Source organism: Mustelus asterias, chromosome 11 (genome assembly GCF_964213995.1).
Source record: "Mustelus asterias chromosome 11, sMusAst1.hap1.1, whole genome shotgun sequence".
In the NCBI taxonomy this organism is placed as follows: domain Eukaryota; kingdom Metazoa; phylum Chordata; class Chondrichthyes; order Carcharhiniformes; family Triakidae; genus Mustelus; species Mustelus asterias.
This window is the reverse complement of record NC_135811.1, coordinates 15,016,678-15,042,594: the sequence shown is the minus strand read 5'-3', so window position 1 is coordinate 15,042,594 and position 25,917 is coordinate 15,016,678. Positions and strand designations below refer to the sequence as shown.

The 25,917-nt window shown below is 46.5% G+C and overlaps 1 protein-coding gene across 1 annotated transcript in view; it reads right to left on the bottom strand.

Annotated features, from left to right (window-relative positions):
- LOC144500847 (VPS10 domain-containing receptor SorCS1-like) overlaps nucleotides 1–25,917 on the bottom strand; it is an 868,860-nt gene that overhangs the window by 207,908 nt on the left and 635,035 nt on the right. Inside the window, exons 8-9 of the mRNA XM_078224322.1 lie at nucleotides 7,528–7,617; nucleotides 2,012–2,191 (exon numbers count right to left, since the gene is read on the bottom strand). Of these exons, the coding sequence (XP_078080448.1) occupies nucleotides 2,012–2,191; nucleotides 7,528–7,617 (270 nt within the window). The remainder of the gene's footprint in view (nucleotides 1–2,011; nucleotides 2,192–7,527; nucleotides 7,618–25,917) is intronic.

The window sequence follows — 25,917 nt, the reverse complement described above, 5'->3', positions numbered from 1 at the left end:
ATCCTAACTTTTGCTTTTCATCAGATTGAACACGTGAGCCTCCTTAGCAAAATAACTGATTCAGTCTGCTCGCAAATCTCCCCCAATGTTGCTCATTGTGAGGCGATGTGTCAATCTTTCAAGATGTAATGCATTAGATTTGATTCATCTTTGGTATCTAAAGCTGTGGAGTTGGTTGCCGTGTGAGCGTGAACCCCGATTTACTCTACGGGCAGGATTTTCTGGCCACGTTCGTCCCAAGACCGGAAAATCCCGCTGGAGGCCAACAGACCTTTGCATGGTCCTCTCCCGCCCACTACGATTCCCTTGGCGGGCAGGATGAGAAAATTCCACTCTACAATGTGTAAGGGAAGGCTCAGTCTGTCTCTGGTTGGAGATCGCTTTGTACAAGGGGTAGGTAACTCGGGGCAACCATGATCTCCTGGACTAATTTGAATTGCCTAAGTGGGTCCAGATTTTTTAACCCCAATCGGCCTGGGTTGACATCCTGGGTTTCTTTGGATTTTCCCTGCAGGAAACCACATGGTTCTGTGTGGGCGTATCTCCTGGTGTCCAAGGCTTCATTTGAGGCGGGCTAGATGGATCAATTCTCCCCTCCAACATTCCATGTCCTTCCATTATGTGGATAGACTGGAGAAGTTGGGACTGATCTCCTTGGAGACAAGAAGGCTGAGAGGAGATCTGATAGAGAGGTTTAGCAAAATCACCAGGGGTCTGGACAGAGTAGATGTTCCCATTGGTGGAAGCATTGAGGACAATGGGGCACAAGTTTAAGGTAATTGACAAAAGATGCTACGGAGACAGGTGAAGCAATCTTTTCATATAGTGAGTGGCTCATATGTGGAATGCACTGCCTGAGAATGTGGTAGCCATGATGTGGAGATGCCAGCGTTGGACTGGAGTGGGCACAGTAAGAAGTCTCACGACACCAGGTTAAAGTCCACTGGAGCGCAGTGCTTCGAAAGCTTGTGATACCAAAAAAACCTGTTTGACTTTAATCTGGTGTTGTGAGAATTCTTACTGAGAATGTGGTGGAAGACAGTTCAGTTGAAGTGGGGAACTGGATTATTAAAGGAAAGGAAGAATGTGCAGGGTTGCGGGGAGAAGGTGGGGGAGTGGCACTCGGTGCATTGTTCATTCAGAGAGCTGGTGTAACAATTCTATGCTGCCATATATTGAAAAGGCAGCTTCGCCTTAACATTGTTAATGAAACACTGTATAGGTTCACACAGAGAACAGTTAAAAGGCTGGCTCCATTTTATCTCCGCTACTGTACTTTGTCTGATTGGAACACGGAAATAGGACCAGGACATTTAGACACTTGGGGCGGAAATTCCACCCGCCACGGTAATCGTATCATTTTGATCCCAGATTGTACATGTCGTTTTCATCGCATTCTGTCTTAGAATGAATCATTGCACTATGCTGGATATAACAATGAGAAAAAGGCAGCAAGGAGTGTGTTGCGGGGTCTACAGTGACAGAATTAATAGGCCCACTCCACTGCGCACAAAGAAAATCCCCAAATATATTTCAGCACAGCTACCTTTCGTGGAGTTAAAGGTTTTGAGGAGATCTCTGTACAGATGATACGGTTTAAGTAACCATCGAAGATTTCGAAATTGCTTTCTTTGTCCATGGTCCGAAAAGCAATTGGTTTCAATTCTCCCGGAGAAAATGTTTTGCGGTGTGTGATATAGAAGGGTAGCTTCCCTTTCCAAATAACACTCAACTTGGATTTAAATGCTACAAGCAAACAACATCATTCACTAAATCCATTCTGGTGTTCAGCCGCAAACATATTAGTTCACTTCCAAATGGGATGATCTGATCTCGCCAGGCTAATTTAATCCCCTTCTCAGACTGATCGCTGGAGTAGCACAGTCAGACCATCAGTTGGCCGTTTGTTATGGAAATGCCCCTGGAAAATTCCGTTTCATCCTTGTCATGTTTCAGCAAATTAGAAACCTTTATCTTTAAAGAGTACTGTTGAGTACAGACATTACATTACCTCATAAAGGTCAATCATAACATTCCCCTCCGGGCCTCGGCTACTTTTGACATTCTCCAAAGCAATAGTGAAATAAGCTCCTCTCGCATCAGAGACATACAGATTGTACGTGTCGTTTTGATTCCATTCTTGCACAGCGGCAAACACTTGGCTGTCATCTGTGCTGATAATGTGCATATCCTGCCAGGACAACAGAATAACATTCTTAGGTTGAACTGATGTTATTTTGAGATTGCTGTTGCCAACCTGATCCCCGTATATAACGCACGAATGGGAGAGCATCAATGTCAATCCGTTCCATCCAATCGATGTACTCGGGACTTAACTTGTGGCCCATAACAACTGGACATTACTGGGCCAAATTTACCACATGGATGGGCATGTGCCTTTGCAAGCAAGATTGCAGTACCTGACGTGAATGCCAGAGGAAGCTGGGCAGTCAGTACAATGTGAAGTGTAATGGAGGCTTTCTCAAAAATTCAGTCAGGGGGAAAAGTTTGGGCATCACTGGCAAAGCTTGCATTTGTTACCCATCTGTAAACTGCCCTTGAACCACTGCAGTCCCTGTAGTGTAGGTATAGCTGCAGTGCCGAGGTACACCTGCAGTGCAGAGGTACACCTGCAGTGCAGAGGTACGCCCGCAGTGCTCAAGTACACTCGTACACTCACAGTGCTGAGGTACACACACAGTGCTGGTACATTCACAGTGCTGAGGTACACTCGCAGTGCTGAGGTACACTCGCAGTGCTGAGGTACACTCGCAGTGCTGAGGTACACCCACAGTGTTGAGGTACAGTCGCAGTGCTGAGGTACACCCGCAGTGTTGAAGTACACCCGCAGTGTTGAAGTACACCCGCAGTGCTCAGGTACACTCGCAGTGCTCAGGTACAATTTCAGTGCTGAGGTACACTTGTACACTCGCAGTGCTGAGGTACACTCGCAATGCTGAGGTACACTCGCAGTGCTGAGGGACACTCGCAGTGCTGAGGGACACTCGCAGTGCTGAGGGACACTCGCAGTGCTGAGGGACACTCGCAGTGCTGAGGTACACTCGCAGTGCTGAGGTACACTCGCAGTGCTGAGGTACACTCGCAGTGCTGAGGGACACTCGCAGTGCTGAGGTACACTCGCAGTGCTGAGGGACACTCGCAGTGCTGAGGGACACTCGCAGTGCTGAGGGACACTCGCAGTGCTGAGGGACACTCGCAGTGCTGAGGTACACCTGCAGAAGCAAAGTAGGCCTGGAATCAGGTCATCCCTGTGCCTGTTTTTTTTCCCCTTTTATTTATTCATCCCTCCAAAGGGCAGTTAGTGATGAGCTGGCCTAGCCAGCAAAGCCCACATTCCCTCGAATAAATACAAAAGGAATACCGCACTGACTGGAAAAATATTTAATACTGAGAGTTGCAGTCATGGGGCATCTTCTCACCTTGCTCTCAAACATTCCGGACAAGAGGGGGAAACCAAAGGATGGGATAACTGACGAAAAGTCTTTCACTTGGGGAGGGAGTTCTGGGATTCTGACACCGCTTTGTGTGAAGGATTAGAGATATATTTCCAAGTCATGATGGCCAGTGGCTTGGAGGGCAGTTGTCCAAATGAAGTCTGCACTGCCGGCATGTGGGGAATTGCTGTGCAAACCTTACCTGAGAATTCAGAAGAGGATTCCCCAGCGCATCTTTTGGGTCACCCATCCTCCCCATCCCCAATATAACTCCCCAGAGCTTGAAGTGTTTTTGCCGCGAAACCTATCCCTCGATCAAAATCACCAAACTGGTTATTTATCTCTTTCTCTGTCCCCTGCATGACAACAATCGCCGTGCTCCAAAAGGAGGATGTGCGCGAATTGTTTGGGAATGTTTGTGAGCAAGGTGAGAAGATGCCCCCTGGCTGCAACTCTCAGTATTAAATATTTTTCCCAGTCACTGCGGTATTTCTTTGGCACTCGAGGGAACGTGGGCTTTGCTGGTGAGGCCAGCCCATCCCTAACTGCCCTTGGGAAGGATGAAAAAATAAAAGGGGGAAAAAAAAACAGGCAGAGGGATGGTCTGATTCCAGGCCGACTTTGCTTCCCTCCCTGCTGGGAAGTTTCTGTTTTTCTTCCCACTCCTCTGCTCCCCATTATGTAATGGATCCAATCGTTCAATTGACACACAGTCAACCACAAGATCAGCAACTTGCTGTGATGCTCAATCTCCCTTGCTGTGCACATCAATATCTCACTCTTTTTTCTCGGTCTTCTGTTTCTGTCAGGTTTTATCCTTCCCTCTAGGCTATGCCTTAATGCTATGTTCGCATAATCCTGTTGGGATCTTTCATTATTCGCTATGTGTCCCTGTTGCTAAGCTGTCAAAGACTCGCACTTCGTTTAACACATTTATATTCCAGGTAGACGGAACCCTTCTCCGACATCCCAAAATCCAGAAGGACATGAAAAGCGTGCCAGGCATTCCTGCCGTAGAGTCATAGAGCTCTACAGATTGGAAACAGGCCCTTCGGCCAATTTGTCCATGCCACCCCATTTTTACCACTAAGCTAGTCCCAATTGCCTGCATTTGGCCCATATCCCTTTATACTCATCTTACTCATGTAACTGTCTAAATGCCAGTCAACTCTCAGACCATTGTTAGCTCTTTTAGTATTGGGAATGGAGGGGAGCTCCCGGTCTGTTGGTTAGTCAGAGAATGCGTTATTTTATCAGGATAATTGTACTGCTGTGATTGTCCCTTGAAGGGTCAATCTGCAGCGCAAGGGTCACATAACCCAAGGAACAAGGTGGGGGATCACCCTGGTAATCGTGGGCTTCCTTACCCAGAGTCACCTTGGGAGCTGATTGCAGCTACAAGACTGCCAGCCTCTGAAGCTGCACATAAATGAGTTGTGCTTTTCCCAAGCTGGAGAATGAGCACAGACAATGGAAAATAGGATGTTATTGAGAAAACGCCATCGAATCCCTAGTGTAGAATGAGGCCATTTGGCCCATCGAACCTGCACTGACCACAATCCCACCCAGGCCCTATCCCCATAAGTTTACCCTAGCTAGTCCCCCTGACACTAAGAGATAACTGAGCATGGCCAATGTACTTATCTTGCACGTCTTTGGACTGTGGGAGGAAACCGGAGCACCCGAAGGAAACCCACACAGACGCGGAGAGAATTTGCAAACTCCGCAGAGAAGCGACCCAAGGTCGGAATTGAACCTGGGTCCCTGGTGCTGTGAGGCAGCAGTGCTAACCACTGTGTCACCATGCTGCCCGTCAACTACTAGCTAAAGACTTGCAGCTTATTTGCGTCTGGAGACCCAAAAGGTGCAAAATCTCCATTAATTAATTGCCCCTGATATTCAGGACTCATGCACCCTCATGTAGTTCCCAATACTTTGGATTTTGATACGAAAACCTACGTTTATTTAGCACCTTTCACGTCCTCAGGATAGTACTCCACAGCCAATGAAGTACTTTTCAAATGCAGTCACTGTTGTAATGTAGGAAACTGAATCGCTAATCTGTGCACAGCAAAGTCCCCCAATGAGGCATGTGATAATGATCTGCTTTTATTGATGTTGTTTGCGGGATTAAAATATCCAGCACACCGGGGATAACTCCCAGGCTGTGCATTGAGATGGTGCCGTGGAATGGTCCACATCGAGATGGAGGGCAGATGGGGCCTCCGGCTTAACTTTTTATGCAAAAGATGACACCTCGCGCAGGACCCACAGAAACATCAGATTTGATTTAATGCTCAAATCTCTGGAGTTGGGTTTGAACCCAGAATTTTCGAATCCAGAGGCAAGAGTGTTACCACTGAGCCACTGGTAGGGTCTGCATGTTTACATCGAGCTAAGCCAGGTTTGACACTAAGAGCTGAGGAACTGGAAACCTCTGATTAAATCATAGAATCGCTACTGTGCAGAAAAGTTAAAGTTTATTTATTAGTCACAAGTAGGTTTACATTCACATAGTAATGAAGTTACTGTGAAAATCCCCTAGTCGCCACACCCTGGCGCGTGTTCGGGCACACTGAGGGAGAATTTAACATGGCCAATGCACCTAACCTGCACATCTTTGGACTGTGGGAGGAAACCGGAGCACCCGGAGGAAACCCCCGCAGACACTGGGAGAATGTGCAAACTCCACGCAGACAGTGACCCAAGCCGGGAATTGAACCCAGGTCCCTGGCACTGTGAGGCAGCAGTGCTAACCACTGTGCCACCTAAGGAGGCCATTAGACCCATCGAGCCTGCACCGACCACAATCCTAGGCCCTATTCCCGTAACCCCACATATTTACTCTCATAATCCCACTGACATTAAGGGACAATTTATCATGGCCAATCAACCTAACCTGCACATATTTGGACTGTCGGCAGCCCCATCTGTACCCTTGAGGTCTGATGCGAGTTGATTGAAGCTACACCCACACATGCAAACATGCACTCATCCAGGGAATTTGAACACATGGCTGGAACCCAATTCTGGGCTGTTCCACTGGACTCCTCTCAATAGCTGGTGATGTGTCATTCATTGGGGAGGTGGCATTGTTGCTGAACTAGTAATCCAGAGATCCAGGGCAATGCTCTGGGGACCCAGGTTCAAATCCCACCATGGCAGATGCTGAAATTTGAATTCAATAAAAAATCTCTAGAATTAAAAGTATAACGACCATGAGACCATTGCCGATTGTCATAAAAACCCATTTGGTTCACTCACGTCCTTTAGGGAAGGAATTCTGCCATCCTTGCCTGATCTGGCCTACATGTGGCTCCAGACCCACAGTGATGTGGTTGACTCTTAAATGCCTCGCACTCAGTCCAAGGGCAGTTAGGGATGGGCAATAAATGCTGGGCCAGCCAGCGATACCCACATCCCCTGAACGAATAAAAAATAAACACCTACTGCAATCAGAACATTTGAGTGATGTGCGGAGCTTCTGGCAAGTGAGAATAGTTTTCCTTTGGCTGTGCTAATAGACAAGGACAGGTGAGATCACAATTGAGAAGGATGTGTTAAAGGAACTCTCTCTGCGATTCCCCAGGCCATACCACTCAAATGTATTTTGCCCCATGCTAATTCCATTGCTAATAAAGAAAGGCGCTTCGAATATCCTCATCATAAAACAGTTGTGGACAGCAGGGTGATACGGTGGTTAGCACTGCTGCCTCACAGCGCCAGGGACTCGGGTTCAATTCCAGTCTCGGGTGACTGACGGTCTGTGCGGAGTCTGCACGTTCTCCCCGTGTCTGCGTGGGTTTCCTCCGGGTGGTCCGGTTTCCTCCCACAGTCCGAAAGAAGTGCTGGTTAGGCGCATTGGCCATGCTAAATTCTCCCTCAGTGTACCCGAACAGGCGCCGGAATGCGGCGACTGGGGGATTTTCACAGTAACTTCATTGCAGTGTTGATGTAAGCCTACTTGCGACACTAATAAATAAACTTTAAACTTGTGATGCAGTGGCATGCAGTATAGGCAAAGGCTTACTGAATTGCAAAGGATGCTGAAATTTCACATTTTTTTTCTTACCTTGGGCAATGAATATTTGGGGAGTTTCATTTGTGCAAAGCTCTCTCTTCGATATGACACGTAATAAGTCACCCGTCCACCAGTTGTCACCTGTGTAGTTAAGCACAAGAAAATATCGCACATTTTTTATGGACTGGAGCAAAGCAGTCGATATTGGCAATGGGCAGTAAACATTTTATGGAGAGCAAATATATAATAAAGATCAATGAAGTGTTTGACACGACCCTCAGTGGGTGATAAGACCAAACGACCACATTAGTATGTTCGCCAAGTCCACTTGACAATTTATTTCTCTTCCAAAATACTGATGTGAGACTTCCCAGTTGATGGCGCATGCCCTGTACTCACCTTCATGAACTGCAATTAAATACATAGCTGGTACAACAGCAGAAGAACAAATTGAACAGGACAGAGTGACTCTTATGTTCACCTTGATTTCACAAACTTAGGGAAGCTACGAATACATTTTGTTCATATCGGCTGCTCCTGAAGATTTACAAACTTAGAAGCATGTCCAATGAATGATCAGCTTTTTAATCACATTCTATCATTGGTGGTCGGTGGCACAGTAGTTAGCACTGCTGCCTCACTGCGCCATGGACCTGGGTTCAATTCCCAGCTTGGGTCACTGTCTGTGTGGAGTTTGCACATTCTCCCCCGTGTCTGCATAGGTTTCCTCCGGGTGCTCCAGTTTCTTCCCACAGTCCAAAAGACGTGCTGGTTAAGTGCATTGTCCATGCTAAATTCTCCCTCAGTGAACCCGAACAGGCGCCGGAATGTGGTGATTAGGGGTTTTTCACAGTAACTTCATTGCAGTGTTAATGTAAGCCTACTTGTGACTAATAAATAAGCTTCTAATTATTCATCGCTGCTCATTACATTGGAAGTGGATCTAGGGTGGCATAGTGGTTAGCACTGCTGCACCAGGGAGCTGGATTCAGTTCTGCCTTGGATGGAGTTTGCACGTTCTCCCCGTATATGCGTGGGTTTGCTCCGGGTGATCCAGTTTCCTCCCACACTCCAAAGATGTGCGGGTTAGGTTAATTGGCCTTGTTAAGTTGACCCTTAGTGTCCCAAGATGTGTAGGTTGGGGGGAATTAGCAGGATAAATGAGTGGGGTTATGGGAATAGGACCTTGGTAAGATACTCTGTTGGAGAGTTGGGGCAGATTCAACGGGCCAAATGGCCTCTTTCTGCACGATAAGGATTCTAAAACAGGTTTATAGTGACCCTTGCTCCAGTCTACTGATGGTCAACCTAGGCTAGTGAGTGGGCCGCATGAGTGGCTCCTCCTTCATCTCATTGGGTTGCAAGATTGAAGTCAGGCTTGTTCACTAACCAAGACCCCATGAATATGATTAAATGCATTTAATACACGCTGAAAATTTTATAATGAATTAGAGAATATGCCTAATCATTTATAGGTTAATAGAACTATCATCAACCTCAAATGGTAAAAACAAAAGAAATATTTACACTTTACTCCACGGGGGTACACGGCTCTCACACTCAATGTTGTGAGCAATCAGCATGCACCTCACTTTAATAAAAGCTCTGACGAAGGGTCATCCAGACTCGAAATGTTGGCTCTATTCTCTCTCCACAGATGCTGTCAGATCTGCTGAGATTTTCCATCATTTTCTGTTTTTGTTTCAGATTCCAGCATCCGCAGTGTTTTACTTTTACCTCATTGCACCCCTCTTCATTTGCCCTTGCGTTAGGTGCGTATCCCTTCGGTCATAGCGATAGGATAAAAACTGTACAGACAGGAATCAGTTGGAATGGGGCGACCCTGCGAGTGGTGAAGGGCCAACAAAATGTCTCGTGGGCAGCACTCAGAACCCAGATGGGCCGCATGTCACCCCCGGGCTGCAGGTTGCCGGCCACTTAAGTGGTCAGATAGAAACCGTTTGAAAGCATCACCTATGTCTCCTAACACTCGGCTTGTGTTGCAAAGACATTTGTTCCGCCTCGCTCTCAATTCAGGGCAGCACAGTGGTTAGCACTGCTGCCTCACAGCGCCAGGGACCCGGATACAATTCCAGCCTCGGGTCACTGTCTGTGCGGAGTTTACACATTCTCTGCATGGGTTTCCTCCAGGTGCTCCGGATGCCTCCCACTCTCCAAAGATGTGTGGGTTAGGTTGATTGGCCATGCTAAAATTGACTCTAGTGTCGGGGGATTAGCAGGGTAAATACGTGGGTTTACGGGAATAGGGCTTGGGTGGGATTGTGGTCGGTGCAGACTCAATGGGCCGAATGGCCTTCTTCTGCACTGTAGGGATTCTACGATGAATTCATGCTCTGCTCTCTCTCTGTATTTTTCTCGTACCTGACTATTCACTTCACTACCACGGTCAGGTATAATAGACGTGCAAAGCAATAACAGCAGTAAGTGGATTATTCAGCTCTTTCCTGGCTGCTCCAATTAACCATGCTGCATCATTGGCAGTCATGATGTCTCCTCTTGCCTGTGCCCCTTGTTGCCCCAGCGCTTTCTAGCTCCTATTGACATTGATAGGCAGAAGCTAATTTGGCATGCTTGTCAAGTGAACAAACAACGAGATAGATCTTCCTGTTTATCATAATTAACCTGCCTTTCTCAGCCACTTGCCAATCAATCCAGGGAGAGGAATGCTTCTTCCTTGCAATCAGCAAAGATTTATTAGCACATCTAGATAATCATAAAAGGAACCTGTTTAAAAATCAAGTGCATGAGTATCTTTGCGATGTGAAGGGGTTTATCTTTCTACTTGTTCTTTTCCTCCCTCTTTTGACAGAACTCACAGTTTATTTGGTTGCTCTCAACTGTCTGAGGGAGATTGAAGACTTTGGGCTCATTTTCAGTCACTCCACTTGGTTGGGTAACTAAACTGCATGGGGGCCAGTCTCCCATTCCAACCCGCTGATTTTTTGGCGGGTCGGGTCGGGAGATGCACGCATGCTCCAATTCGCGTCTCCCACCATCGGAAATCCGGTGCCGTTGGGACCACGCAGGAAACCGGTGGAAAGACCAGGTGAGTAATTTTAATCTATCTTTAATGTTATTTGAATGTGATTATCGGACCCGGGACTGAATTCTCCGGCCCGCTAGCATCCCCCACACCGCCAGTACCCCCCACCCCGCCAGTACTCCCCACCCCGCCAGTACAAATTCACTCCGGCAGGGTTCAGAGTACCTCCCCCCTTTTGGGGAACTAGCTGGAGACCCTGCTGGAGTGAAGGGGGGCAATTGGGGCCCCCGAGGAGATCGGGTGGTGGAGGGTGGTGCCCCCTGGTTATGGGCCCCCTGGCACTGCCCATTGGGCATGGGGCAGAGCCCAGGGGGGTGCGGCCTATTGGGGGTGATCGATGGGGGTCCCGCTGCCACTCTGCATTGGGATCCGGTCAGGGCTGGAGGGAGACCAATGATCGGGGCATGCTGGTGGGGTGGGAGTCTGCTAGGGGGTCTGCCTCCCGTGGGGTGGTCTGCCAGGTTGGGGGGGGGGGGGGGGTCTACCTCCCGTGCGGGGGAGGGGGGGGGAGCAGTCTGCCGGGCTGGGGGAGATGTGAGGGATGTCTCACCATCACCCCCTCACCTTCCCTTCCCCTTCACCACCCCGGCATTACATGGGCACTCCCCTCGCACCCTGGTTTCCGAGCAGTGCTGATGGTACCCAGGGAGGTCCCCAGGCAGTGCCAGAGAAGTACCCGGATATGGCTCTCTCACTGCACTCACCTGAGCTTTCCCTGGGAGATCTGCTCGCCAGGTGTACGTCTCCAGAGACCAGTCATGATCCACGCGTCACCCTACTATGGATGGATTTTGATGGGATGGGGGAAATTAATCCGACATAGGGGCCTGATAATGACATGCTAATTTCTTATAATGATGTTCTCAGCGTTGAACATCAGGAAACACCCCCTGTCACTGACAGGGGAAGGAGTACAATTTGCATCATGTCCGCATAAAACATGACTTTCCAGTTCTCGCAATACTTTCCATTCCCGTTGCAGAACCCACCCAACGTGAACGGGATTGGAAAATCCCAGCCAACATTTCTTTACCAATCCTCCACCCAGAAAGATTCTTTGAGTACCTCTCACCCATCCCTGGACAGATGGAAGTGTCATCACTCGGGCTTGAGAAATCTTCCCCCCGTGCCTTTAGTCCGAACTCTTTTCTCCCTCAGTCACACTGTTACATGTCTATTTGCTAAATACTCTTTTGATTTGTGTTCTCTGAGCTTCTTATTCCTTCTGAGCTGTCAATACGACAGCCTAAATGGTCCTCAAACTTCTTGAATGTGTTAAAATTAAGGTTGACAAGACTCTCACCTTAATTGAGGCCTACTCAAGAATTGTAGGGCTCTTGAGGGCTTGGTTGACAAGTGAGCAGTAAGTTTTTCTTTTCTTATGAGCTTGGCACATGAGCCAAGAATCCTTTCCTTAGGGATTTATTCACCCTTTCTTGGGGCCAGAATATTTAGCCTATGTAGATAAAAGTTAATGTGATGCAACATTTCTGGCATGTATGATTAGCTTGCTGAAAGACAAAAGGCACTTATCTTGCTTGGTTCTGAGGCTGTAACATGGTGTTGTAAAAGCCCTGAAAAAAAATGATCTGTAAAATTATGTTATTCTATTAATATTTTCACACATGGCAGCAACAATTCCTCAAACAGATTTTTCAGCTGAATCTTTTCTGCCAATGATTGATGACGATGGATTTATTTCGATGGTGAAATTCCTGTGGTGGTGCATATTGTAGACAATAGATTCTGGGTGGAATTTTCCCGTCCTGCCCGCCACGGGAATCATAGTGGGCGGGACACGGACCCCAAAGGTCTGTTGACCTCGGGCTGGGTTTTCCGGCCTTGGGGCGAGCGTGGCTAGAAAATCCCACCATCTGTCTCTCTTATCTCTCTTTCATGCCTTTGCCTTTCTATTTTTGACTCTCTTCTGCTTGTTACTCTGTCTTCTTATGTGTGTGTTTTTCCCTTCGAGCAGAACTTATTCAGTTAATGGTAGGGCATTAGGGAGCATTATAGAACAAAGAGATCTAGGGGTACAGGTTCATAGCTCCTTGAAAGTGGAGTCATGGGTGGACAGGCTGGTGGAGAAGGCATTAGGCATGCTTGGTTTCATTGGTCAGAACAGGAGTTGGGACGTCTTGTTGAAGTTGTACAAGACATTGGTAAGGCCACACTGGAAGACTGTGCACAGTTCTGGTCACCCTATTATAGAAAGGGTATTGAACTAGAAAGAGTGCAGAAAAGATTTACTAGGATGCTGCCGGGAATTGATGGTTTGAGTTATAAGGGGAGGCTGGATAGACTGGGACTTTTTTCTCTGGAGTGTAGGAGACTTAGGGATGATAAAATAATGAGGGGCATAGATGAGGTAGATAGTCAATATCTTTTCCCAAAGGTAGGGGAGTCTAAAACTAGAGGGCAGAGATTTAAGGTGAGAGGGGAGAGATAAAAAAGGGTCCAGAGTGGCAATGTTTTCACACAGAGGGTGGTGAGCATCTGGAACAAGCTACCAGAGATAGTAGTAGAGGCGGATGCAACTTTGTCTTTTAAAAAGCACTTAGACAGCTACATGGGTAAGATAGGTATAGAGGGATATGGGCCAAATGCAGGCAATTGGTACAAGCTTAATGATAAAAAGTGAAACCCAGACGGGATCACATGACACACTTCCTTTTTAGTGATATCTTGCTAATATCTCTTGAAGGCATTTTACAACTGGGTAAACACGTTCCATTACTCTCACTGAGACATTCCCTTCTTACAGGAGAACACAGCAGAGAATGGCAAGGCGATCCAGAGAATCGAAGGTGACTCCCCACAACTAACAGCTGGAGGGGAGGATGTGCTGGAGATCAGGTGAGTCTCAACAGGGGAGGTGATGGCCTAGTGATATTATCGCCACACTATTAATCCAGAAACTCAGCTAATGTCTGGGGTCCTGGGTTCGAATCCCACCATTGCAGCTGGTAGAATTTGAATTCAATAAAAATATCTGGAATTATGAACCTACTTTTGAAACAATTGTCAATTGTCAGAAAAAACCCATCTGGTTCACTAATGTCCTTTAGGGAAGGAAATCTGCCGTCCTTACCTAGTCTGGCCTTCTTGTGACTCCAGAGCCACAGCAATGTGGTTGACTCTCAACAGCCCTCAACTGAAATGGCCTCGCAAGCCAATCAGTTCAAGGGCAACTAGGGATGGGCAATAAATGTTGGCCAGCGACCGACACCCATGTCCCACAAATGAATAAAAAAAACATGTCCAGTTGTCGTAGAGAATGGCATCCTGATTAGTACTAAGTATCGGACATATGCATATTGAAACCAGATTCCTGACATACGGCCAATCTTACCCCACACCTGCTGTCTCTCAATAACATCCAACACTCTTTCTCCTCCTCCTCAATCAATACACTTTCTGAACTTTACAGAACACGTAAAAAAAGCTGCAACAGGTTTGCAATTAGAGCATTTGCATCCTCACCCTCTCCCACATACTCTGCTGCTTTAACCTTTGTACCTTAATTCTCCATCCTCTACCTATGATTGAGTCTTCTTCTCTCCTTCAGATTCAAGCTCTGTGTTGGCATTATTGGCAGATCTAAGCAAAATACTGTATTCGGTATTGCATTGCTGCACTGATAACACCCGAAATGTATTCCTTTTTGATTAAACTTCATTGTTGCACGACAGAAGGATGCTAAATGCCATGAATGATTCATGGAGGACAGACCGTCACATTATCACGAAGGACTAATTCCGTGAGCAAACTCCCCTCTGCCTCATTCCACCCGTATCCATCATTTTGTGCTTCCTTGTTGAAAAGACCAAGAACACGGAACATAACTGATCATAATAAACTGGACAAAGGCGCAGTTCTCCGTTTGATAAAAAGAAAGATCAGGATCGATGCCAAGTAAAAATTGGGTGAGATAAAAGATAAATTGGTATGATTGATTTTTCTTGAAACAATTTGGATCTCCCGAACTGCTGTACAGCCAAGAATTTGTTTGGGCTCCAGATCTGAACAGCGATTGATTGAATTGAGGTTTGTATTCAATGAGACTTTACTCATTTTCAATGAGCCCACAGGCTACGTCTCTGAAAAGGTCACACGTAATATCGTTGATTTTTTTCTCGGGATTAACCAAGGGCTTTGCTACTCATTCACATGCAATGTTCACATGCTGCTTCCCTTAAAATGAAATCTATATAGCAAAGTCTCCATTTATATGGAACAAATGTATCAAACGTGATTGAGTTGAACCAAGTCAATTGATCCAAAACACGCCATGATATTTACCAATTTCAGTACATAAGAGTTATAGCGTAATACAGCACGGAAACAGGCCCTTTGGATCACCTGGTCCATGCCCGCCCTGGTGCTGACCCAGCTAGTCCCAATTGCCTACGTTTGGCCCATATCCCTCTAATCCTTTCCCATCCGTGTACTTATCCAAATGCTTTTTAAATGTTGCTATTGAACCTGCCTCAACCACTTTCTCTGGCAGCTCATTCTATATACGCACCACCCTCTGTGTGAAGAAGTTGCCCCTCAGGTTCCTTTTAAATCTTTCCCCTCTCACCTTAAACCAATGCCCACTAGTTTTCAACTCCCCTACCCTGGGAAAAAGACTATGTGTGTTCATCTTATCTATGCCTCTCATGATATAAACACCTCAATAAGGTCATCTCTCAGTCTCTTACGTTCTAAGGAATAAAGCTCTAACCTGGCCAACCACTCCCTATAACTCAGGCCCACTAGTCCTGGCAACATCCTCGTAAATCTTCTTTGCACTCTTTCCAGTTTATCAATGTCTTTCCTATAAAAGGGTGACTAAAACTGTACACAATACTCCAAGTGTGGCCTCACCAATGACTTATGCAACTGTAACATCATGTCCCAACTCCTCTTCTCAATGCCCTGACTGATGAAGGCCAGTGTGCTAAATGCCTTCTTCATCACTCTGTCTACCTGCAATGCCGCTTTCAATGAACTATGTATTTGTACTCCTTGGTCCCTCTGTTCCTCAACACTCCCCAGGCCCTACTATTCACTGTATAAGTCCTATCCTGATTTGACTTTCTAAAATGTAACACCTCACGCTTATCTGTACTGAAACCCATTTGCCAATCCTCAGCCAAATTCCCGAAGTGATAAAGATCCCAGTGTAATTTTTGATAACCTTCTTCACTATCAAAGATACCTCCTAATTTGGTATCATCCACAAACTTACTAACAATGCCTTGTACATTCACGTCCAATTCATTTATATAAATAACAAAAAACATGGCAGTAATCACTGTCAAAGATGACTATTGGTGGAAGATAATTCATAATTTTTCATAACATAACAATAATGTTTAACCATATATGGTGGTTACATAGAACTGTTGACTGCATTTACACGGTGTCTATATTTGTTGGAATACTGAGAACACAAATGACAGCAACCTGCATTTATATATCTCTCTTAAGGGAGTAAAAGGTGCTTCACAAGAGGGTTATCAGCCTAAAACTGATACCAATCGAAGGAGGAGTTATTGGGATAGGTGACCAAACATTTAGACATAGAGGCAGGTTTTAATTGCCATCCTGAAGGAGGCCAAAGAGTGGGGGGGACAAAGAGATTTGTTGAGGGGGCTTCTGGAGCTTAGGGGCTGGACCAGTTGCCAAAGCGCAGAAACAAAATAATATTGAAGATGATTATTTCAGAAATGTCTTTCTTTTTATTCGTTCCTGGGATGTTATTCTAAGTTTCAATTATCAAATACAGTGGTAAGTATTTCATCTGTCTGTAAGACTTCACAACAAAAACTCCTAACTATGTGCTTTTTTTTGCCCTTTTCTGGTTTTTGCTTCTTTTCGGCACTGAAGGAAGTGATTCGAGATGGAATAGCTGCCTACATTCTTTCAGTGTGTGAATACTTTAATTCAGAAACTATACGATCTAAGTAATTTGTCCACAAAGAAAATAATCATTTGACTGGGCCAATGTTATTCACAATTTGTTAACGCACAGAAACAAAATAATATTGAAGATGATTATTTCAGAAATGTCTTTCTTTTTATTCGTTCTTGGGATGTGGGCGTCACTGGCTGGGCCAGCAATTATTGTCCATCCCGGAGGGCATTTAAAAGCCAACCACATTGCTGTGGGTCTGGAGTCACATGTAGACCAGACCGGGTAAGGATGGCAGATTTCCTTTCCTAAAGGAACATTAGTGAACCAGATGGGTTTTTAACAACACAACAAAACATATATCAGGGAGCGGATGAACATATTGGATGGGACTTTACGGCCTGCCTGAGGTCAACGGACCTTTCCATGGTCTGCCCCTCGCCCGCTCCGATTCTTGTGGCGGGCGGGATGGTAAAATTTCGGACATTACTTATGTTCAGATCCAACTCCAACTCATGGAATGGAGATGTCTGCTTTCTCTGCTAGCTCTAACTAGCCTATTAGAAATAAGTGTGGATTGCTCTAACTTAGTTCCTGGCGGGTTTGGGCGAACTGTAAACTTATTGCTACTGAACTGAAATCTCATTCAGCGATGTCCAAAGTGACTAACATATCGTATATGCCCATGTAAAAGTCAGTCTCATATAGAGGCTGACACATGATTTTTGGCATGATTGTTGGTCATTTTTCCTTTACTTCCGGTGAAAGTTGACCTTCATTTTTCCAAGAATCAAAACTCACTGGCTGCCTTGCCCTCATCCCCTTCCCGCTCTCCTGGCACCCCCAAAGAAAGGTGGCAGATAGACGGTGCTACTCAGGATAGCCTTGGTATCGCTCTGCTTGTCCACTGGGATCTGCTTGAACTGATGCTCTGCTAAAGTCACCATCATGAACAGCCCAAACCACAAAGCGCTGCCTGGGGAAGTACGATTGCAACTGAATTATCTGCCAATCGCACCTCACTTTCTCAGGGCTCAGAACTAAACAACGCAACCTGTCAGACTGCTGCAGACCGTACCTTGATACGGTGCACCATCTGTGTCGTGATGTGGAGATGCTGGCGTTAGACTGGGGTAAACACAGTAAGAAGCCTTTAACCTGGTGTTGTGAGACTTCTTACTGTTCATAGCAACAGAGCAGGGGTAACTGTCCAATCAGTGAACTGATCGAGATGGATCAGCCAATCCATGTGCAGGGATCAAACCAAGCATGTATGTTAATCCCTCACAAATATTATTTGTGTAAAAGTTGGCTCTTAAATTTTTGTCTAAAATATTGGTCTCAAAAACTCTACTCAAGAGAGACAGTGGCATTGTGGTAATGTCAATCAAAACGCCCAGGTTCATGCTCTCATGGGTTCAAATCCACTCAACAGCAGGTGGAATTTAAATTTGGTTAATAAAAAATATCTGGAATTGACAGCTAATCTCAGTAATGGTGACCATGAGGCTCTCATCAATTATTGCAAAAACCTGTCTGGTTCACAAATGTCCTTCAGGGAAGGAAATCTGCCTCCTTACCTAGTCTGGCCTACAGGCAGCATGGTGGCACAGTGGTTAGCACTACTGCCTCACAGCGTCAGGGACCCAGGTTCAATTCCGGCTTTGGATCACTGTCTGCGTGGAGTCTGCATGTTCTCCCTGTGTCTGCGTGGGTTTCCTCCGGGTGCTCCAGTTTCCTCCCACAGTCTAAAGATATGGAGGTTAGATGGATTGGCTATACTAAATTGCCTCTTAGTGTCCCAAGATATATAGGTTAGCGGGGTAAATATGTGGGGTTATGGGGTACGCCTGTGTAAGAGTCGGTGTGGATGGGCCTCATTTTGCACTGTCGGGATTATTATGATTTTACATGCGACTCCAGATCCACAGCAATGTTTTATCTGCCCTCTGAAATGGCCTAGCGAGACACTCAGTTCAAGGACAGTTAGGGATGGCCACTAAATGCTGGCCTTGCCAATGATGCCCACATCCTGTGAAAGAATAAAGAAAACTCTTGTGTAGGTATAGATGGTTATAATTAGGAAGGAGAAAACTCACACTGATGCAGTCCACTTTAAAGGATGTTATGTATGTGGGGAGAATGTAGGCAGTTTTCATTTGCATTTGGCTTGTGTTGTATCTGTTCTCAGACCATTTGATGCTTGTATTGGGCATCTGAGAAAGAAAAGTGTACAATTCCCCTCTCAGGTGTTTCCCTTTAACCCGAGAGCTGATCACTTAAGAGGTAGGTGTTGAGCTGACTGACGATGGCTTCTTTCATGTTTAGCGCCGCTCTCATCCCAATACAGCTTGGTGGCACAGTGGTTAGCACTGCTGCCTCACAGCGCCAGGGATCCGAGTTCAATTCTGGCCTCGAGTGACTGTGTGGAGTTTGCACATTCTCCCTCTGCCTGCGTGGGTTTCCTCCGGGTGCTCCGGTTTCCCCCCACAGTCCAAAGATATGCAGGTTAGGTAGATCGGCCATGCTAAAATTGTCCCCGAGTGTCCAAAGACGTGTAGGTCAGGGGGATTTGTGGAGTAAACAGTTGGGGTTACAGCGTTAGGGTCTGTGTCGATGCAGAGTTGATGGACCGAATGGCCTGCTTCTGCACTGTAGGGGTTCCTATTCTCCATCCAACACTGACGTTTCCAAGCAAAATGCCCTGTATTAGTGCACTTATAACATCAGAGATGTATTTCCGTGTGACTGAGCTTCAGTGTTACACTACAAAACCAAACTAACACTGCCATGAATGATTCATGAGTGAGTGACATTCATCTCTTGATGAATACAAGATTCACCAGGAGAAATTATTGTCTTTTCAAAAAGTAAATATTTGATGCAATTATTATTCACTTTCCTGAAAAATGAAGTGAATAACTGAAGTGTGTGGGCTGGATCAGGAGTTATTATTAAACCCTGGATCAGTACTGCATTGATTGGTCAGTGAGCTCACTGTGTGAGCTTTGCTAATTGTCCCATTCTCCTTCATTAGATAAGGACAATTTCAGAGGCAGCTACAAAGAAACAGGGGCATTGAGGGCATGTTTCTCATCTTTGAGCCCCTCACTGACTCTGTCTACACTTCGTGCTGCCTCGGAAAAGAAGACAGCATTCAGGCGGCACAATGGCACAGTGGCTAGCACTGCTGCCTCACTGCGCCAGGGACCTGGGTTCAATTCCCGGCTTGGGTCACTGTCTGTGTGGAGCTTGCACGTCCTCCCTGCATCTGCGTGGGTTTCCTCCGGTTTCCTCTCACAGTCCAAAGATGTGCAGGTTAGGTGGATTGGCCATGCTAAATTGCCCCTTAGTGTTAGAGTGCTAAAAGTGCAAGAAGCTTCTTAAGAGGGAAATCAGGAGGGCTAAAAGAAGACATGAGGTTGCTTTGGCAGACAGAGTGAAGGAAAATCCAAAGAGCTTCTATAGGTATGTTAGGAGCAAAAGGATAGTGAGGGATAAAATTGGTCCTCTTGAAGACCAGAGTGGTAGACTGTGTATGGAACCAAAAGAGATGGGGGAGATACTAAATGGTTTTTTTGCATCCGTATTTACTGAGGAAACAGGCATGGAGTCTACGGAAATAGGGCAAACAGGTAGGGAGGCCATGGAACCTTTACAGATTAAAGGGGAGGAGGTGCTCGCTGTCTTGAGGCAAATCAGAGTGGATAAATCCCCAGGACCGGACAGGGTATTCCCATGGACCTTGAGGGAAGCTAGTGTTGAACTTGCAGGGGCCCCGGCAGACATATTTAAAATGTCAGTATTCAGGGGGAGGTGCCGGATGATTGGAGGGTGGCTCATGTTGTTCCGTTGTTTAAAAAAGGTTCCAAAAGAAATCCGGGAAATTATCGGCCAGTAAGTTTGACGTCGGTGGTGGGCAAGTTATTGGAAGGTGTGATAAGGGATAGGATCTACAAATATTTGGATAGACAGGGACTTATTAGGGAGAGTCAACATGGCTTTGTGCGTGGTAGGTCATGTTTGACCAATCTATTAGAGTTTTTCGAGGAGGTTACCAGGAAAGTGGATGAAGGGAAGGCGGTGGATGTTGACTACCTGGATTTCAGCAAGGCCTTTGACAAGGTCCCTCATGGGAGGTTAGTTAGGAAGGTTCAGTCGCTAGGTATACATGAGGAGGTAGTAAATTGGATAAGACACTGGCTCAATGGAAGAAGCGAGAGAGTGGTTGTGGAGGATTGCTTCTCTGAGTGGAGGCCTGTGACTCGTGGTGTGCCGCAGGGATCGGTGTTGGGTCCATTGTTGTTTGTCATCTATATCAATGATCTGGATGATAATGTGGTAAATTGGATCAGCAAGTTTGCTGATGATACAAAGATTGGAGGTGTAGTGGACAGTGAGGAAGGTTTTCAAAGCTTGCAGAGGGATTTGGACCAACTAGAAAAATGGGCTGAAAAATGGCAAATGGAATTTAACGCAGACACATGTGAGATATTGCACTTTGGAAGGACAAACCAAAGAAGAACGTACAGGGTAAATGGTAGGACTCTGAAGAGTGCAGTTGAACAGAGGGATCTGGGAATACAGGTACAGAATTCCCTAAAAGTGACGTCACAGGTGGATAGGGTCGTAAAGAGTGCCTTTGGTACATTGGCCTTTATAAATCGGAGTATCGAGTATAAAAGTTGGAGTGTTATGGTAAGGTTATATAAGGCATTGGTGAGGCCGAATTTGGAGTACTGTGTACAGTTTTGGTCACCTAGTTACAGGAAGGATGTAAATAAGATTGAAAGAGTGCAGAGAAGGTTCACAAGGATGTTGCCAGGACTTGAGAAGCTGAGTTACAGAGAGAGATTGAATAGGTTGGGACTTTATTCCCTGGAGCGTAGAAGATTGAGGGGAGATTTGATAGAGGTGTATAAGATTTTGATGGGTATAGATAGAGTGAATGCAAGCAGGCTTTTTCCGCTGAGGCTAGGGGAGAAAAAAACCAGAGGGCATGGGTTAAGGGTGAAAGGAGAAAAGTTTAAAGGGAATATTAGGGGGGGCTTCTTCACGCAGAGAGTGGTGGGAGTGTGGAATGAGCTGCCGGATAAAGTGGTAAATGCAGGGTCACTTTTAACATTTAAGAAAAACTTGGACGGGTTCATGGATGAGAGGGGTGTGGAGGGATATGGTCCAAGTGCAGGTCAGTGGGACTCGGCATAAAATGGTTCGGCACAGACAAGAAGGGCCAAAAGGCCTGTTTCTGAGCTGTAATTTTCTATGGTTCTTTAGTTCTATGGACGAACAAGGGTTAATGCATGGAGTTATGTGGATAGGGCCTGGGTGGGATTGTGGTCGGTGCAGACTCGATGGGCCGGATGGCCTCCTTCTGCACTGTACGATTCTATGATTCTACAATCAAGGACCTCACACACCCCAGACATCTTCCATCTTCTTCTATTGGGAAAAAGATACAAAATTCTGAAGACATGTATCAACCGACTCAAGAACAGCTTCTTCCCTGCTGCCATTTGACTTTCGAATGGATCTACCTCACACTAAGTTGATCTTTCTCTACACCCTAGCTAGGAATGTAACACTACATTCTACACTCTCTCCTTTCCTTCTCTATGAACGGTATGCTTTGTCTGTATAGCGCGCAAGAAACAATACTTTTCACTGTATACTAATACATGAGACAATAATAAATCAAATCAAATCAAAAAATCAGAGTGTGTGTGTGTGTGTGTGTGTGTGGAAGGGGTGTGGGACGTTTGTAGAGAAGACTGCAGCACCAACTGGGGTCCAGCCCCAATCGGGACACAGAGGGCAGAGGCCTGAGATTTCACAGGCTTTGGCAGGGAAATCCAAAGCCTCGAAGTGAGAGGAGAGACCTTGGTGGGGCTGTGTGTAATTGGGGGCGGGGGGAGGGGATGGGGAATAATGATGGAGGTTAATGCTTCTGGGAGGGAGACCAGTGCGGATCACAAAGGCCGGGATTATGCGATCATGAGGACTTGCTGAGGCATGTACTCTGGGACCAGCAGATAGGTGGAAAGCAGGATGAGCACCTTTTATGAAAATAAAATAAGGGACGTTTTGCCCCTGGGCAGGACAGGGGGTGACCATGTGAGGGGTGGGTGTTTGGTAAGCTTAAGAGTGGGGGATGGGGGTTCAACATGAGGAGTTGCGGGGTGGTGATTCTTGAAACTGCAATAGCTTGGACAAGGGTTAAAATCAAGTAAAACTCACAGCTTATCTTGTTGGGTTACAGAATGGTCATCTTTCTGCTGACTGACCCACACTTGCAGTCTCACTCCAATCCCTCAAACTCACTCTACAGACTCCCAGGATCAGTCCCCCACAGGTTCTCTCAGGCAAAAGGTGTCCCTCAAAACATAGAAACATAGAAAATAGGAGCAGGAGTAGGCCATTCGGCCCTTTGAGTCTCCTCCGCCATTCATGGCTGATCATCCAACACAACAGCCTGATCCCACCTCCCCCCCCACCCCTCCATCTACTTTGATCCCCTTCACCCCAAGTGCTAACTCCTTCTTGAAAACATAGTGTTTGGGCCTCAACTACTTCCAGTGGTAGCAAATTCCACAGGCTCACCGCCCTCTGGGTGAAGACATTTCTCCTCATGGGAATAGTCAAATTAAGGGACAACCCCTTGAAACAGTTGGTCACCTTTATGAAAAGGCACTTACCCCCCCAGGATTCAGCAATCCTGGCCTCCCTTCAGTTGCTGGCTTTCCTGAAGCTCAGGATATCTAGCCATCCAGCAATAAAATTGAAATGGTGGATAAACATGAGGCACTTAGCCTCACAATATGTTTTGAAATTGCCAACCTACTGTCAGAGAGCTGGATGGTCACCTGACCTCAGTCACAACCAGAATTGAGGCAGGTTACAAGTCAGCATTCAGATTTTTAATGCTTTAACCTCCCACCTGGCCCAAACTTCTTGGCTCACCATTTTTTATTGGAATTAAAGTTCCCCCATTATATTCAACCACTGTGCCACCCTGCCTCACGGTGCCAGGGATCCGGGTTCAATTCCAGTCTCGGGTCACTGTCTGTGTGGAGTTTGCACATTCTCCTTGTGTCTGTGTGGGTTTCCTCCGGGTGCTCCGGTTTCCTCCCACCATCCAAAGATGGCCGAGGTTGATTGGCCATGCTAAATTGACCCTAGTGTTAGGAAGATTAGCAGGGTAAATATGTGGGGATATGGGAATAGGGCCTGGGTGGGCTTGTAGTCGGTGCAGACTCGATGGGCCGAATGGCCTCCTTCTGCACTGGAAGGATTCTACGATTCTATGATTCTGTGAACTTTATGAACAACTTTAAGGCCAAGTTCCCCTGACGGATTAGTATCGTATCCAATATCAGTCATGCCATTGAGACCAGACAGACTCCAGAGTTTCTCTGCAGTCCGTGTTAGATGATCACAGTTGACGTGGAGGTATGTTCACAATCACAACTGACCTTTAAGTGAACGTGGGGTGTTGGGAAAGCTCCGATGCCCCAAAGGCGTGAAGAGAAAGAAGTTCTGCCTGACTTCCAGTCAGTTTCAAACTCAAAAGAGTTTGTGGGGGGGGGGGGGGGGGGGGCGGGGGGGGCCTTAAAAGGAGGAGAACCGCCTGAAACAAAAGACAAAGCGTAAAGGAAACTTAAGACATCAAAGCAATATGTGATTAAAGGAATCAATAATGCACCCCAGTCCCTGCGGTGCCCAGCAAGCCCGGAAGGCGTTGACAGTGTCCACGGACACCGCATGCTCCCTCTCCAGAGACACCCAGCGTGAATATAGCCACAATAGAGAGATAGACAGTCAGGTCGGATGACACCTTCTGTCACCCGCTGCCTGGATGGTCAGTATTTTGCCCATTCTTAATTACCCAAAACTGAATAACTGGCTAGATCATTTCATGACACATTGGAGTCATATGTTGGCCAGACAAGGGAAGGATGGCAGATTTCCTTCTCTGAAAGGCAATGAGTGAACAAGGTGGGTGTTTCTAACAATGAGGAGTTCTGACTGAATATTAAATTCCACCAGCTGCCCCAGTGGGATTTGAACCGGTGTCCTCAGAGTATGAGCCTGGGCCGCTGGATGACCAATTCAGTGACATTGGGTGGAATTTTACTGGCATGTCTGCCCGAGATTTGTACGATCCCGCCCAAGGCCAATGGAGAATGCCGTTCTCCGAGCCTCGTCTGCCCCCCGAATCGGGGCAGGCGTGCCGGTAGAGTTCCGGCCATTGCCTCTATGCCATCATCTCCCCTGAGAGAGATGATGGCTGGAGCTCTACCGCCTCGCCCGCCACGGAATCAGAGCGGGCGAGGGTCCCACAACGGAAATCTCCATTGACCTCGGGCGGGAACTTCTGGTCTCGTCTGAGTGAGGCCGCAAAATCCCACCCAACGGTAACCTGACAGTGAAAACAACCACAGATGGAATGGATTCAGCTGGGTTCTATAATGGATCCACTCCACCCGGTAATGTTCTGATTACAGATTTTAAAATGACACCCGATACGAACCAAGCTTCCGCTTTGCCGCGGTGAGGAGGTCTCAAATGAAGATTAGGGAAATGTGGAGACGGCCCCTCAACCTGAGCGTTCCAAGAGCCGGGTTATGCAGCAATACCAATGGATAGTTCCAGCCCATCCTCTCCGTCAATCCGATGTTGAGACACAAGAGGAAAGGCAGAAATTCAAATACTTTCCAAGAAACAAAATAAGGAAAGGCCAAGAATCACTGAGCAGGAAAAGCTTGTTCCATCCATCTGCAACCTACATAACATCTGCTCCTATTTAACATCTGTCTATGCACTGGCAAAAAGAAAAGACTTTGCATTTATGTAATGATTTGTCTCTCTGAAGGGTATCTCAGAATTCTGCACATCCAATATCTGCACAGCGAGGATTTGTAAACTGTATCTGTTAAAAGGCCAGGTAATGGGCTCAATTTTGGTTCTTATAGTGCCCGTTTCATGGGCATAAAATGGGTGCAATGAGGGCTAATTTTAGGGAAAACCTACCCTCCTGCCCCCAGTCAAAGGACACCCGAAAGTTTTCTGAGTCAATTTTGAATTAGGTCATCTTTCAGGTGCAGTGGGAATTGGCGATCTTTTACAAAGAGGCTTGAGGTGTGGGTTGGCCTCTGACCTGTTAGGTGGAGGCATGCGCTGCCGATTCTTGGTCCCAATGGACAGGCGACTTTCCTTCCTGATCTGTTTTGATGATGTTGGTTGAGGGCTGAATGTTGACTAGGACACCAGGGAGAATGTCCCTGTTCTATGGAGCATATCATGGTTTTTTTTTAACATCAGCTGATGGGGCCTATTTAACAGGGTGTCTAAAAGCCTGCACCCCTAATCATGTAGCTTTACTTCAGAATTTCAATAAAGGGCAGATTTCTGGGTTGGAAGCTTGATGTCAGGTTCAAATAAGGATCATATCCTGCACTGTATGGAGAACATTTAG